Source organism: Halichoeres trimaculatus, unplaced genomic scaffold (assembly GCF_033239565.1).
Source record: "Halichoeres trimaculatus isolate MK-OKI-2021-1 unplaced genomic scaffold, fHalTri1.1 fHalTri1_scaffold_10, whole genome shotgun sequence".
NCBI lineage: Eukaryota > Metazoa > Chordata > Actinopteri > Labriformes > Labridae > Halichoeres > Halichoeres trimaculatus.
Window position 1 is genome coordinate 27974206 of NW_027437187.1, and position 15177 is coordinate 27989382.

Below are 15177 nucleotides of genomic sequence, written 5' to 3' on the forward strand. Positions count from 1 at the left end.
AGATTTTCCACTCTAAAGCCTACAGGAGTAGTTGTACTATCAGAGTTTTGAGGGTAATCTTCATCCTAATATTGTCATATATCTCAATTTTGAAATAAAGTGGCCTCATCAGCTGCTGGCGACCTTAAACTCACCTTTAGGTTGGACTAAAGGTGTGTCATAGTAGTCTGATTCTGGTCCTGAGATGTCAGCCATGGACTCAGCATCTCCATGGAAACCTTAATGTCGCACTTCAGCGATGCAGAAGAGGCCCTGGAGCTGACAAAGAAACTCAGACTGTCTCCTGCAGTGTTGGTCAGTCTGATCTGAGTAGGGTGTGTGTGAATGTCCAAATCACTTTAAACTTTTCTGTCTGAAATTGTTCTTTAAAGATTTACAAGAGTGAAGCAGGGCCTCTTGTGTTTGGAAGTGGGAGCAACTGATCAGCATTTTGAATTTGACAGAAAACATCCACTAGGTGGAAAAAGCCAACTGAGCACAGTTAAAGAACATAGCATTGAACTGGGTACTTTGGTCAGACATTTTAAGTTGTAAATCCTCCCGGAAGTCTCTATTTCAATCAACATTATATGTTATTCATTTTACTATTGTTGAAACCTCCTTTGAGAATTAAAAGCTGATACTTTGATGATATTTCTCTTGATTTTTTTCTCAATCAGGTCTAAATCAATAAGTCTTTGAGAAGTCATGAAGTGAATGATAAGTTGTGTGTTTGTTACAGGAACCCTTGACCTTTTATCGAGATACCTAAAGAAATCCAACCAAAGAAAGCTACATGTGAAGTCTTACCAAAATAAAATGTTTCCAAAAACTGCACAGACATGAAAATGAAACAAACTGACACATTAATTTGAACTCAGCATCCCAGCCCCAACAGCCTGGGAAATTTTCCATACACACCTCTGCTTCTTATCCTAGAAATGCCTTATAAATGTGGCTCCTTTTAAAGGGAAGAAAACAGGCTTTACAACAGTATAAGATTTATTACATGCATACAGAAATAATCTACCAAACACAAGTTGGCTTTACACTTTGTGCTAAGTTTATGAGTTTCAAATTTTGGATTTAATCCATATTTATGCACATACGTTCCGGTATATTTATTTATAATTCTAAAGGTTAAAAAAAGAAAAAGAAGTAAAATCATATATCAGGCCTCAAACAACAAAGATTCCAATCTTGTTTCTTGATATATACAGAATAACATCAATGTTTACACATATACATCAGCGGTGTACCGACCCAAACCCAAATGCCTACACATACGAACATATAAATAAATAAATAGAGGCAGATCAACTCATAATCTAGCTGATGGGCTAATCTTATTTCATCCACCCTTTAATGGAGTAAATACCTTGTGTTTAACTATGACTAAGAACAGACCGCAAGGACACAGGCAGATAAATTAAAATATTCAATTGTAGGTCTCCATCTTTTTAAGAAAACATCAAATTTTAAGTGTATTTTAGCAGTTATTTTTCCATTGAATATATGAACACTATCTTTATATGCCATTGTTGTATTGTGGTCGGGTGTGGATTACACCATGTTAAGGTGATCAGCTTCCTGCAGTCGGTAGGAGTACATGCAATATATATATTTTTTGATTATTTACCTTATTATACTTTTTTTTTTATTTACATTTATCTATTTTTCCCAATGAAGATGTGTTCATGTCTTAATGAAAAGTATTGAAGGATATATTTTCTGGTTTAAAATAATTAAATTACTTTAAATATTATTTATAAACTCTACTGAACTTATATTAACGATTGTATGTATTTACACACTTAAGAAATAGAAGATTTAAAATTATTAATTGTAAAAGTACATATCAACGATGTCTATTCATGAAAATATTAGAAGAATTTATCGTTCTGATATTCTGCAAAATCAGTACCACCCCTGACAATAACATGAATATTAATGGGAGGAAATGATCGTTACATCAGTCCACAGTGGACGAGGAAACACCCGGCCAAGCTGCTCGAAAACATTCAGGGAATGAAGGAGGAGTGTCGGGCTCTGAGCACCGCCCCGGGCCGAGTGGGTGAACTTTGTCACAAATCACACAGAGCTGCGTTATTCCTCCTCCTCCGCTGCTCCTGTGACACACAGACCGAGAAACACGCACATGAGTCCTGCATAGTGCGCTCTGCAAAATGATCATCTGGTTCACCGCGCTAACCGGGCTGGTTATCCTGTCCGTGGCCTATCTGAGGTCACTTTTTCCCTGCTTTGTCGCTGACTTTGTTTACATCATGAGGAGCCTCAAACTCGGCGCCAGGCTCATCAAATACAAGAAAATCAAACCTTTCTACAGCATAGTGGACTGTTTCTTGGATGCAGCGAGGAGGCATCCCAGTAAGACCTTCCTGCACTTTGAGGGTCGGGATTATTCCTACGGAGAGGTGGACAAACAGAGCAACAAGGTGGCCAGAGCTCTGCAGGCTGAGGCTGGGCTGAAGGAGGGAGACACAGTCGCCTTGTTTCTCGCCAACGAGCCCAGTTATGTGTGGACCTGGCTCGGTTTGGCCAAGCTGGGCTGTCCGACTGCTCTGCTAAACTTTAACATCAGGTCTAAATCTCTGCTGCACTGTTTCTCCTGCTGCGGGGCCAAAGTTATCATCGTGTCTCCAGGTAAGAAGCTGACTGATCCTGCAGGAAGGAGTGGGGGTCTTCTGATCCCTCTCCTTTGAATTTCCTCCACCATGAGTCCACCAGCAGCCTGTTGCTCTCAGGAGTTCAAAGTGCAAGACTCATTGAATGTAAAGTATTTAGTAAGACCTCTGATGCATGTGTGACTCATTTAGATAAATAAACCATAAAGTTTATGAATGAGTAGCTTAACTAACATCTTTACAACACTTAAAGTCATGCATGCACTCTGAAAAGTAAAAGTCCATTTGGAAACTTGATTTACTTTTATGTTATATTTGATATCATATATTAGATAAATACTGTTCTTTAAGCTTTGTTGTGTCTGTGTAAGTAGACTTAGCAAAACAGGGAAACAATGGATTAAATTCCTCTCAAGCATCCACATTCCTGGCCCATAAAGCTGATTCTGAATGTTATCATGAGGTGTTTGCTGCGGTGGCCATAAGTGCAAAACATGACCCAAAAAAGATAACAAAACCTTTTTAAAAAAAGGTTTAGAAAAAAGGTATGTGCCTGCATGAAAGCAGCATCTCCTTCCAGTTAAACAAATGAAGAGGGATGCTCATCCAATTCATCCAATCAGCAACAATCCCTGTCAGAGCAGGAACTTTACTTTTCTGCTTCCTCTATTTTTCTTTTTAAAAATTTGTATTTGTCTTTTTTTGCACTCAAGGACCACCATAGTTTGCAGGTTTGTGGTTTAAAGTAATTACTCATCAACTTTTGCATTTACATTGTACGCTAATTTCCTTCCCCATCTAAATAACCAAAAGAAAAAAAGCCTTTCCACTCCCAACTAAATAATTTTTAATCAAACTTGAGTTTGGTTGGTTTGAGGAGTCCGTACGTGTGAGTTTTTAGTTTTTTGTCTTTCTAATTTTGCTCACTTGGTCTGATTGGTCATTCAGCCTTGATTTTATTAAATGAACTGTTATGACATCTAAGTATTTACCCTACAACATTCAAATTCAATTTAAAGGTTATTACACCAATTACAGACTTCCTTTAAGGTGACTCCTAACATCCATGAAGTATTACAGTAATACTATTAGTTCATCTTCTGTTGACAGACAGACTGAGCTGATTCACTCACCCAAAGACTTTTACCCCATTTAAGGCTGTTAATGATTAGTTTGAGGTAGTGAGCACACGATGTACAGGATCCAAAGTGAAACACGTCATTCATACAATGTAAAGGTTATTTAGGGGTTTCGTGGAACAAGCGTTTGGATTTCAGTGTTGATCTCTGCTTAAAAAAGAGAAATATAAACCACTTAAGATTGCAGTAAAACTGGAAGTGACAGTCTGTCTAAACATAAAGTTGTCAAAGATATAACAATCACTACTCTGCTGGTGTTTCCTTCTGCCGCTGTGAGTTCAGCTGGTTTTAACTTTAACAGGGGATTTAAAAAAAAAAAACAAAGATAAGAGAAGTATTTGCAGGACAATCAGGAGTGGTATGAAGTCAATATCTTTAAATATCCTCAGCAGCTGTTATCAGGAGCTGAAATGTACTGATCATTGTGCTGTTCATGTTGACTGAGTTCATTTCAGGCAACAAGCTCCCTGAAAACTTTTTCCTCCTCCCCCATTTTGGAGTCAGCCAAGAGTCTTACTTCTAAGAAATGCATACATCCAGGCATACTTGTCTGCTCCATGTGCTTTTTCCCGTTGTAACATGATACAGGCCCCACATGTGCAGCATTGCGCAACAATGCACCCTGAGTTACCTCCATGTGCGGAGCTGAATGTGCTCTGTGTTTGCAGAGCTGCTGGATGCTGTGGAGGAGGTTTTACCGACGCTGAGGGAGCAGGACATCAGCGTGTTCCTCCTGTCCGAGTCCTGCAGCATCGAGGGAATCAGCGCTTTGTCTGAAAAGATCTCAGAGGCTTCAGATCAGCCGCTGCCCAGAGAGCTCAGAGCAAATGTTCACATCAGGAGTACAGCGCTGTACATCTACACATCAGGAACAACAGGTATGCTGGGAAACTCGTCTGACACACCCACAAGTGCGAATAAAAGCTTTCACTGATGGGTAGATCTCAATTACCGCACCTTGAAAATCCACGTTCACTACATGTTTTAGAGTTCAACTTCTCACCAACTCTCATAGTGAATAAATAGAATAGAATAGAGTAGAATAGAATAGAATAGAATAGAATAGAATAGAATAGAATAGAATAGGAAATACTTTAATCATCCCTGAGGGGAAATTCAGGAGTCACAGCAGCAATCAAGAAAACAAAGAGAGAAAGTGTATAGAAAATGCAAAGAGGTCTATAACAAAAAAAGATGATGACAGCTTCACCATCCTTCACCATTCAGGGTCCAGGACTGAGTCTGTCTAGTCTTTGTCTCCTGTATCCTGTCTGCTGACAACAGGCTAAGTTCATCCAATGTAGCGTTAGTGTCTAGTATTAGCTCCGTTAGCCATGTCTGTGAATAGCATGATGCTACTCTGCCCTCTGGTATTCCCTCTGTTGCTGGGTTAGCATAGCTAGCTCGTCCATCTTGTTGGAGATAGATCTTACTTTCCCAATAACGATGGATGGAAGGACAGGTCCATGTCGTCACTTCTTAGCTCACACCTGAGAACCAGCACGTCGTCCTCACCTCCTTCTCCTCACCTTGTGGGTGACATCAGGCCTTGCACCAGTTAGCACTGACATGCTAAAGGCTGCAAACAGGCAGTAAATAGTGCAGCCATGGTTACATGTAGGATCTCCGGACAAACACAGGAGCAAAAATAGTAAAAATATCACTGAAGATAGAACCAGTTTGGTGTCCTCGACCAACAAATGAACCATAAAAAGTAATGATCCACTCCAAATACAAAAATGACGAAAAAGAGACGAAAAAAATTACAAGAAACGGACAAAGAAGAGAGAGCTGCTGTAACAGGCAGCCACAACAGGGCAGCGCCTAGCAGCTGTGAAAAGATGGAGTGAAAGGATGTGAGATAGTTACAGATGTATTTAGCTAATTTTTGACTTCAACTTTTAAGCTAAATCAAAACTAACTTGTTGGAAAAGAGGCGTCAACTTTTAATTTTTTCAAATCAGTGAAAATAAATGATGCCACAAAGACTGCATCCATTTATCATACAGTGTATGCAAGAAACAAACCATAGGGTCCTGTACATTTCTCCTCTGCCTGTTGACACTGTGGCAAAACTGCTAGTCTCTGTTAGCATTCTGAGTTTGTAAACAAAACAGAGATTATTCTGGTTTCCCATTCTCTTATAGCAGATTCCAACTCAAACCACCCTCCTAGCCTCTTGGTTCAAGTATTAAAAACCTAAAACGACTATGAGCAAGGAAAATGAATTATAAATAGTTATCTTTTAAGCTAGCAGGAAGCTTACCATGAATTGATTGTTTTTGTGCTGGAAACTTCAGCAACGTTGCTAACAAGGTGATCCTGACACAAAACTATTAAGTTAAAAACCAAAACAAAGAGCTGAAAATGCTAAAACCCTGAGAACGTAGACCAGAAGTAACCCTCTTAATATTACAATATGAAGTATGATCCACAGTCTGCTGTTGTGGGATGATTTATTTTTCCATTTGACTTTGTAAGGTTTGCCTAAAGCAGCCGTTGTCACCCATGAAAGAGTCTGGGCAGCCTCTTTCCTCCAGGCAGCATGTGGAGTCACAACAAACGACATCTTCTACATCAACCTGCCTCTGTACCACAGCGCAGGCTTCCTCATCGGGATGGTTGGAGGCATTGAGAGAGGTAACAATAATAATAAACAACAAAAGCTTTTACACATCTGGTTTTAGGCGCCGAAAGCAAGATAAATGTGTGACATTTGAATTTGCAGGTATGACCCTGATTCTGAGGAGGAAGTTCTCAGCCTCTCAGTTCTGGGATGACTGCAGGAAGCATAATGTGACTGTGATGCAGTACATCGGGGAAACAATGCGCTACCTCTGCAACACACCCAAGGTAAAAGGAGTCCGAACTAACCCTCTGTGCAATAGTTGAAGTGTTCTGAGTGGAGATTCAGAGTTTTCTATGTCTCTGATTATTTGCAGAGAGACAATGACAAAAACCACAAAGTGAGGATTGCTATCGGAAATGGAGTCCGCACAGATATCTGGTCAGAGTTTCTGAATCGTTTCGGGGACATAAAAGTCAAAGAGTTGTACGCTGCCACCGAAGGAAACATCGGCTTCATCAACTACGCATCCAAGATTGGCGCAGTGGGCCGAGTCAACTTTGTTCACAGGGTGAGAAGAGATATAGTTAGTCCAGATCAGATGTGGTACGGTACGGTACGGTACGGTACGGTACGGTACGGTACGGTACGGTACGGTACAATAATATCATGTAACATAAGAGAAATGATTAGGCATGATATTATAAAACGCAATACAACAAGAAATGATACGATTCAACATGATGTGTTATGATCAAACAGTATAATGAAAAATACAGTTCTACAGTTTCATTTAGCAGATGCTTTTGTCCAAAGCAACGTACAATACAAGCGAGAATTTAGACACAAGGAAAACCTAGGTAGTGTGACAAAAGTGCTACAAGTTCTTTGGCTGTAGGTGCTGCCATTAAGTGCAGTATTTTTTAATAATGCAGAATAATCTAGCCAACAAACCACAATTAATTGCTGCAACAATATACTTCAAACTTCTACAACATTCAGTAGTTAGTGCTGAAAATTCACTAAGAGCTGGATCTTAGACCTTCTGACTCATTCCACCCCTGAGGACAAAGAGGAGAAGGGTCAGCTGAAGCGTTTAAGTGTTTTCTCCGAACAGATGAGTTTTCAGACATCTCTTAAAAGTAGAAAGGGACTCTGCTGATCATATAGATTTAGGTAATTCATTACACAATTTGGGAACAACAGAGGAGAAGAGTCTGGCTAGAGATTTAGAGCCACCCTGAGCTGGGAGCACCAGGCGTCTTTCACAAGCAGAGCTCAGTTGGTGAGAAGGCGTGTAGACCTGGAAGAGGGACCCCAGGAAGGCAGGAGTTGTTCTTGTCAATGTTTTGTAAGTCAGAAGAAGAGCTTTCAATTCGATTCAATGTAAGACTAAATGATACAATATTATTCCACATAATAAATGATGAAGCATGATACAATGAGAAATGATGCTATAATACAACCTGATATTATTCAATTCTGACCATCATATGATAAAACATGATACAACATGACACAATACAGAAAGAAACGTTAAGATACGATACAACACCACTCAATACAACATGATATGAGTCAATTAAACAATGTATGATAAAATGTGATACAACATGACAACATCATCATATGGGATTTTCTTCTGTTGTAGTTTTTCTTCCCCTACACTCTGATCAAGTTTGACATCGAGAAGGAGGAGCCCATCAGGAACGCTGAGGGTCTGTGCATTGAGGCAGCTAGAGGTGGGAGGACCTTAATGAGCATTTTCCTCTTGTCAAGTTTTCATCATCATAAAATGTAATTGTTAAATGTCTGGTTTATCATGGATTAATCAGGCACCCTGAAGGCATCATCTCTCATCTTTCTTTTCACCAGGTGAGACTGGACTCTTGGTGGGAAAGGTCACGCAGAGATCCCCCTTCGTTGGCTACGCCGGGAACAAGCATCAGACTGAGAAGAAGAGGCTCAGAGACGTGTTGAAGAAAGGCGACCTGTACTTCAACTCTGGGGATTTACTCCGCTTTGATCACAACAACTTTGTGTATTTTCAGGACAGAGTCGGAGACACTTTCAGGTCAGATTATGTTTGTTTTTTTGTTCTGTAGCTGTAAATTCAGGTTAAATCAACATTTCAGGCTTGTAAAGGTTTCAGTATGATGCAGGAGGTGACATAATGTGTGTTTACAGATGGAAAGGAGAAAACGTCGCCACATCTGAGGTTGGAGATATTCTCAACATGGCTAACGGCATCCTGGAGGCAAACGTTTATGGCGTCAAAGTTGAAGGTAAAAACAAAGATGTCAGAGCTGTGGAAAGAGGAAATAAAAGTTCAGAAACTGCAAACTGTTCTTTTTATTATTGCTTTTTAAAAATTTAATTTCATATTTCTATGTCTGCTAAAGGTCACGAGGGGCGAATCGGCATGGCAGCTGTCACTTTGAAAGAAGGAGAAGATTTTGACTGTTCAGACGCCTACAAACAGGTCTCCACCTACCTCCCAACGTACGCCAGACCCAGGTTTATCAGGATTCAGGTAAGAAAGCGCTTTTCTCTATTTTAACAACTGTGACTTGTTCTTCAGTCAACCCATGTGTTTCTGAACCCCTGTGGTGAGTTCAGGCTCATCCTCAGACCAGAAGATAATTTCTTTTTGCTTTTTTTATTTCAAATTCCTCAGTTCAGCTCTTTTGGTTGTTGAAAACAATACATTTCTGAGGAGTAAAGTTCCCTTTTTACACAGAAACTACCCACCATTGCTGCTTTTTGTGATTCAGCTTGAATCACTTTTCAGGATAGAATAGGAGTACATAATCAATCTTTGCCTCATCAGGCACCATTTGTGTAAAATCAGCAGATTTTTCCCTCTGTTGTATATTATAACCCAGAGGAAGAGACGCATCTTCAGAGACCCTGCTCGTATTTTACTTTTGAACCCTGTTCATGAAATGTGTTTGGCAGCAGCCTTTAAGCTGAGGTTTGCAACCCTCAGCCCATAACGTGGTGGACTGTGAGGACTGGGATCCATAAAAATGTAGCATCCAGGTGCCAGATAGTAAACGTATATCTAAGACCAAGCTCAAGGAGCCGACTTTACAAACTACAACAGACGAGTCCTTCTTATCCTGCCTGAGAAGATTACTGTCCTGTGAGTGTAGGATTTTGAAGAACTTATTTTTCATGTTTTTGTTTGATTTATTCACTTTGATGTTTCTGCTAACCTGCAAAAATCAAGATGGGGGAAAAAATCTGAGCTGACCTAAAATCCTCACCTTAGATTTTCTTGACAGGCAAAAGTCGATCTTTGATACCTTCTTAATGACATTTGTCCAGGGTTTCGTGTGATCAAATATAAGTTTAAAAAAGTAGAAAAATTGCTCAAATTTTCTGCTTTTTCCCAGCTTTCGTATCATGTTCAGCTTTTGATTTAACATAACTCTCTTGAAAAAATGAAAAAAATATCCTTCAAAGATAATCCAGAAAAAGAGTGCATTCTTTGAAAAAAAATGGATATAATTCATGATTTCTTAGTACAGTAGTAAGTGGAATAACATTTTAGAAAAAAAGGTAAAACTCCTTTTTCAAATATTTTTTTAGTTATTTAGTTTTTATCAATAATGAGAAGAACAGGTCGGAATTCATGGAACTATAGGTGATCACTTTCTGCTTGTGGTGCTGCACTTTTAAAGCTCCTGTCAGGAAGTTTTTGTTTGTGTTGATTCTGTCGCCCCCTGTGGACAAAATGTTTAATCTTCTGAAAGCTGAAACCTAAGCATCTATGTCTTATATTTAATAAAAATGATATTTGGTTTAATTAAATTAGACTTAATATGAGCCACATTCACCTGTCATATCCAAAATAAACTTCTCATTTCAAGAGGACAGTTGCTATAAAAATACAGTTGATATAAATCCCCCCAAATTCTGACAAAATATCTTGAAAGTTTCCAACTTTGAAAAATTCCCAGAATCTTGCAACGCTATTCAAGATTTACAAAAACAGAGATTAAGAAAAACTATTGTGTAAAGTTTATTAAAATTCAAAATTGTCTTGACTAAAGAAACTACACAAGTATTTTTTTTTATTGGAAAACAGATTTTTTTAAACTTTTTATGAGCAATTTAGGCATAATTTTTTTATGTATTTACAAACAAAACATGTTTCTGGTCTGGTAAATGTGGCTCATATTAAGTCTAATAAGCCTTTTTCAAACTCAAATCAAGACATAACTACTTGCCTTGATATCAGATTTTGCAGTGAACAACCAGATTTAAAAAGACCCTTACAGGAGCTCTAAAGCACCGTGGGCTATGCTTGTGCGTCATCTTTCTCATGACAGTGATATGTAATGATCCCCCCTGAAGGAATCTCTCTAAATTTGGCAGAAACGTTTGTTTTGAACCAAAACTTTTATCAGTCTGTCCACAGTTAAAGGTCAAAGTCACGGTGGCCATGCCTGTATAACTCTCGTGTATGCTTACAGCCCTCTGTTTGTTTCTCTATGAAATCACATTCACGCTGTGGTCCAAACCTCCATTAGGCTCAAAAGATTCTCCTTACACAGAATTCTTGCAGTTTTACATCTCATCATAACCCTCATCAGACCAGGAGCTTTAGTCATCATATTTTGCTGTAGAGTCAGATGTAGAAACAGATTTGTAAATTTTCTGTGGGTATTTTGACTGTCTCGTTTTCCTCTCTTATTTCACCGCTTTGGACTGACTCCAGTCATTTTATGTAAGCTAACAAAAGGCCATGCTAATTTCACTGTGGGTTAAAAAGTTTCCAGAGTCATGTTGCACAAAGACTGAGGGATGTACGTGGATAAAGAGAGCAGTGTGTTTCAGTGACGTCCGGCTCAAACCTGATCAGTATCGGTTCATGTATTCCTCATGCTCATAATCTGCGTTTTTTTGCAGCCATGTCTGGAGTTGACAGGGACGTTCAAGATGAAGAAAGTGAAGCTGGTGGAGGAGGGATTCAACCCGGCTCACATCAAAGATCCTCTGTACTTTTTAGACCCTCAGAAAAAGACGTACGTCGCCATGACAGAAGAGATCTACAGAGCGATTGGGGCGGGAGAAATCAAACTCTAACACCAAACTTTGAGCAGTCGTGTTCAAGCAGGGGACTCACCTCTGTTAGAAGTAGCAGCTCATTTGAAGAACTTTCTAAGATCTTAATCATTTTTGACGAGGTGTGAGAAAACTGGCTCCAGGGTAAGCATTGACTACCACAGAACACACCATGTCCTTTTTTTTCCCTCTCTGCTCCCTGTGCACCCAAGTGTTCAGAGACAGGTGTTGTACAAATAAACAACTAAACCACAGAACAGGAACGATCAGACACAGAGTTGTAACTTCTGTTTGTCGATGGTGGTTCAGAGCCGGGATGAAAGAGCATTCCTTTGGAAGTTTCCTTTGAGAAAATTAGGAAACGTGTGAAAAAAACTCATTCTTCTGTTTTTTTGTAGTTTTTGTCTTTTATATCCTTGTGTTTCAGAGACAGCCCGACAGAAGAAGTGTACACTTTGCTTTCAAAGTGGGAGGATGTTTTTCTGTCGAGGTAACAAATTCTCTGCTTGTTTAAAGATGATCTAACAGAACACTGGAGGAATATTTCAATATGTGGGAAGAAAAGTTTCAGAAATTCTTTCCAGAACATTTCCATTGGAAGAGCGGACCATTCATAAAAATCTCCTGAGTTGGATAGATTCAGTATTTTTTTAATAGATTATCCAAATGTGGTTCTGTGTTTAAACTTGTCTTTTTAAAACTAAATTTCAAGTGAAAAGACAGAAGAGTTTCTGTTTTTTTCATAAATTAAAGATGAGCATTTGATTTGTTTAGATAATCTTAAGATCCCTGAATTTCCTTGAAATTTTATTATTCTACTTTTTAATTGTGACATTGATATTTTATGTCATGTGCATAGCAGGATATTTTAGTGTTGAGTTTCTCATCCTAAATTTACCCCCATGCGTTTGAGCAACATTCTGCTTTTAGAAACTTTAACCCTTTAGGTTTCTGGCTCTAACTAACTCGTTCAGATTTCTTTTTCAGCCAGAAAATCAGAATCTGAAATCAAGACAGACTTTGGTTTGTTTTTTTAACATTCAGCTAATCTCAGGGACAGACTCACTGTGAAACTTATTTTTATTAACATCTTGATAATGTTTTGTAAATGTTTAACAAAATACAGACAGTATGTGATTTACAGACCTGTTTCAGTCACTGTTGTAGTTTTAATAAATAAACTGCTTTCTTTAAACAGTCAGTCTTTGTTTAGAGTTGACATGGAAAACTGTTGGATTTATTTTTTTTCTAATCTTCTTATTTGGATCAAACACACATTAAAGCTCCTGTGAGGAACTTTTGGCTTATTAGATTTTGGCGCCCCCCTTGTGGACAAAGTATCGAATCTTATCTTTTTGCTGATTTTGTCCTACATGTGTTATGCTTCCTGAGAAAAAATCTCACAAATTTCATCACACTTAAGTAATAATTAAACAAAGTTTTTTCTTATTTCTTTAAAATTAGCACATAACTTCTTTAAGATAATGTCCAAATTTATTGACACAAGTCACAATTGGTTTGTTACTGGTTTTTTTTCAGTTGAAACTTATTCCAAATTGCAAGGTAAGAAGGTGACGATTAGCAAATAGTTTATTTGAAATTAAATCACAACCCACCACAAAATGTTTTTAGAAGTATCCCAGTGTTTCTGCTATTTTCAGAGAAGCAGGTGATAAATAGCTGCTTAGTTCTTGAACACAGAAGTTAGGTTCATTGTTTCCTCTGATAATTACCTTTGAAATGTTAGGTGAATAATTTAATTTCCCAATAAGCAGTTGAGATTTAGCTATTTGTTTAATTTCACCAAGTTCTTTAGCACTGAGTTTGTTGATATGCGTAATTCAGATCAATGCAAAATGATAAACCTTTATGATTAGACCTATAATGTTTTAAACGATACAACTGAAGGCTTCAGATGTGATATTCACTAAGAGTGGGGCTGTAAATTGGCCTTACCTGATTGTGATAGACACTGCGAGTACAGGCGCACTGCAAAACAGAATCTGGACAGAAGTTATGTGCTAATTTTCACCAAATTCTCCTGTAATTTGGGGCTAACTCAAAGAAATGAGAAAAAACTTTGTATTATTATTACCAAAGTGCGATGAAATTTGTGGACCTCTAAAGTAAAGTGTTGCCCAATCTCAGTCTTTCTCCGTATCCACCTTTTAATGGTCTCTTGTATCTCAGACTTTGAAATCTTTGCTGCCAATCACTTGTGTAGCTTTACGATCCCTTTAAATCAAATTGGACTTTTTTTCTGTTGTTTCTCACAAAGTTTGACGTGTTTCTGTTTCATCACTAAACCTTTGCTCTAATCTTACGTAAAACAGACTTTATCAGCTGTTGTGAACCTCAGCTTTATCACGTAACTGGAGTCAGGGAGTGTTTGGGTCTTTGGGTCATCCTACCCTCACAGGCAGAGAAACTCTCTGACTCTGTCAGGGTGAATGACCATTGATATAATCTGTGACACTGACCAACGCAACCTTTGGTATGAAGCGATACTCAGAGTTTGTCACAAGCTGAATCACGCGACTCACATGGCAAAATGTTGAAGCAAGGGAAACAAGCTGTTTCAGGAAATGAAACAGGAGAAAGTGAAAGGTTAAAGCTTGAAATGTGGGTTATTTTGGCAGCATATCATATTGATTTTCCTGTGCAGAAAGAAGTAAAAAATTAAAATCTGCAAGGCAAACTTTAAGGACATGTTTTCGAGGGTGATGTGGAAACTTTAAACCCATGGGACACAGAAGAGACAACTTTCATTCTGTAACATGCCAAAAATTAAATCTGATTTAATCCTGAGAAAATCTGAATATCCTAGAAGAAGATGCTTGTGTCACTTGAACAGTTACGAATGTTAAAAACTTTTTCTGTTCAAAATAAGCACCAAAAAAAAAAAAAGTCATATGTCCAGTTAAAGACAAAGATTTTTAATCCTCTGTTTTTAAGAGATGAAAAGCTAAGTTACTTATTCATTCTGGACAAAACACTGAACAGAAGTCTTCAGAATAAATATCAGGGTTTTCATTTTGATTGTGCAATTAATTGCTGAATTCAAATTGTAAATCCTGATGAGTTGCATGTTTATACTCTATTTTACACATTACACTGCAAAAAAATGAAATCTTACCAAGTGTTATTGTCTTTTTTGTCAGTAAAAATGTCTTTTTAGACTAAATATGAGCCACATTCACTTGACCAGTCCAGAAAAGTGTCTTAATTCAAGTCATTTAAAGACAAAATGAGGTCTGAATTGCTTGAAATGAGTCAAAAAAAAGTCTTCCAGTGGGCTAAGAAAAATGTATTGTATTACAGGGTGGGCCAGAAAGATTTACCCATTGTATATCTCTATTTTGTTTGCTTGGCTTTTGTCCTGAAACTTAAAATTTTGGATGGTTTCTCTTAAAAGGCATAGCTTTTGATGTACCTGAGTTCATTTGTTTACCCCTAATGATTGTCGAGTATGGCATCGAAGGATAAGAGCGACCAGATTGTGTCCTTGAAGGAGGCTGGACTGACAACAATGCAAATCATGAAAAAGGTCATGAAACGATACAAGGAGACTGGCAATACCACCAGCAAGCCAATCCCTGGAAGAAAACGTTCAGTCCGGACCAAAAGGATTGTTGAGATGGTGAGGAAGAGAATCCAAAAGAATCCTTGCAGGAGCATTAGGGCAACAGCAAAGGAAGTGAAATCTCAAGAACTTCACTGAGAAGAATCATCAAACAGGATCTTGGACTGAAAGCACTAAAAATGCAACACAGAC

The 15177-nt window shown here is 38.2% G+C and overlaps 1 protein-coding gene across 1 annotated transcript; it reads left to right on the forward strand.

The window, feature by feature from the left end:
• Nucleotides 1-1995: 1995 nt before the first annotated feature.
• LOC141797029 (long-chain fatty acid transport protein 2-like) lies at nt 1996-12524 on the forward strand. Its single transcript, XM_074678407.1, has 10 exons — nt 1996-2643; nt 4432-4641; nt 6245-6403; nt 6492-6616; nt 6706-6900; nt 7981-8071; nt 8205-8403; nt 8517-8614; nt 8732-8862; nt 11247-12524. The coding sequence occupies exons 1-10, from the start codon at nt 2166-2168 to the stop codon at nt 11421-11423; spliced, it is 1863 nt and encodes a 620-aa protein (XP_074534508.1). The 5' UTR covers nt 1996-2165; the 3' UTR covers nt 11424-12524.
• The last annotated feature ends 2653 nt before the right edge of the window (nt 12525-15177 follow it).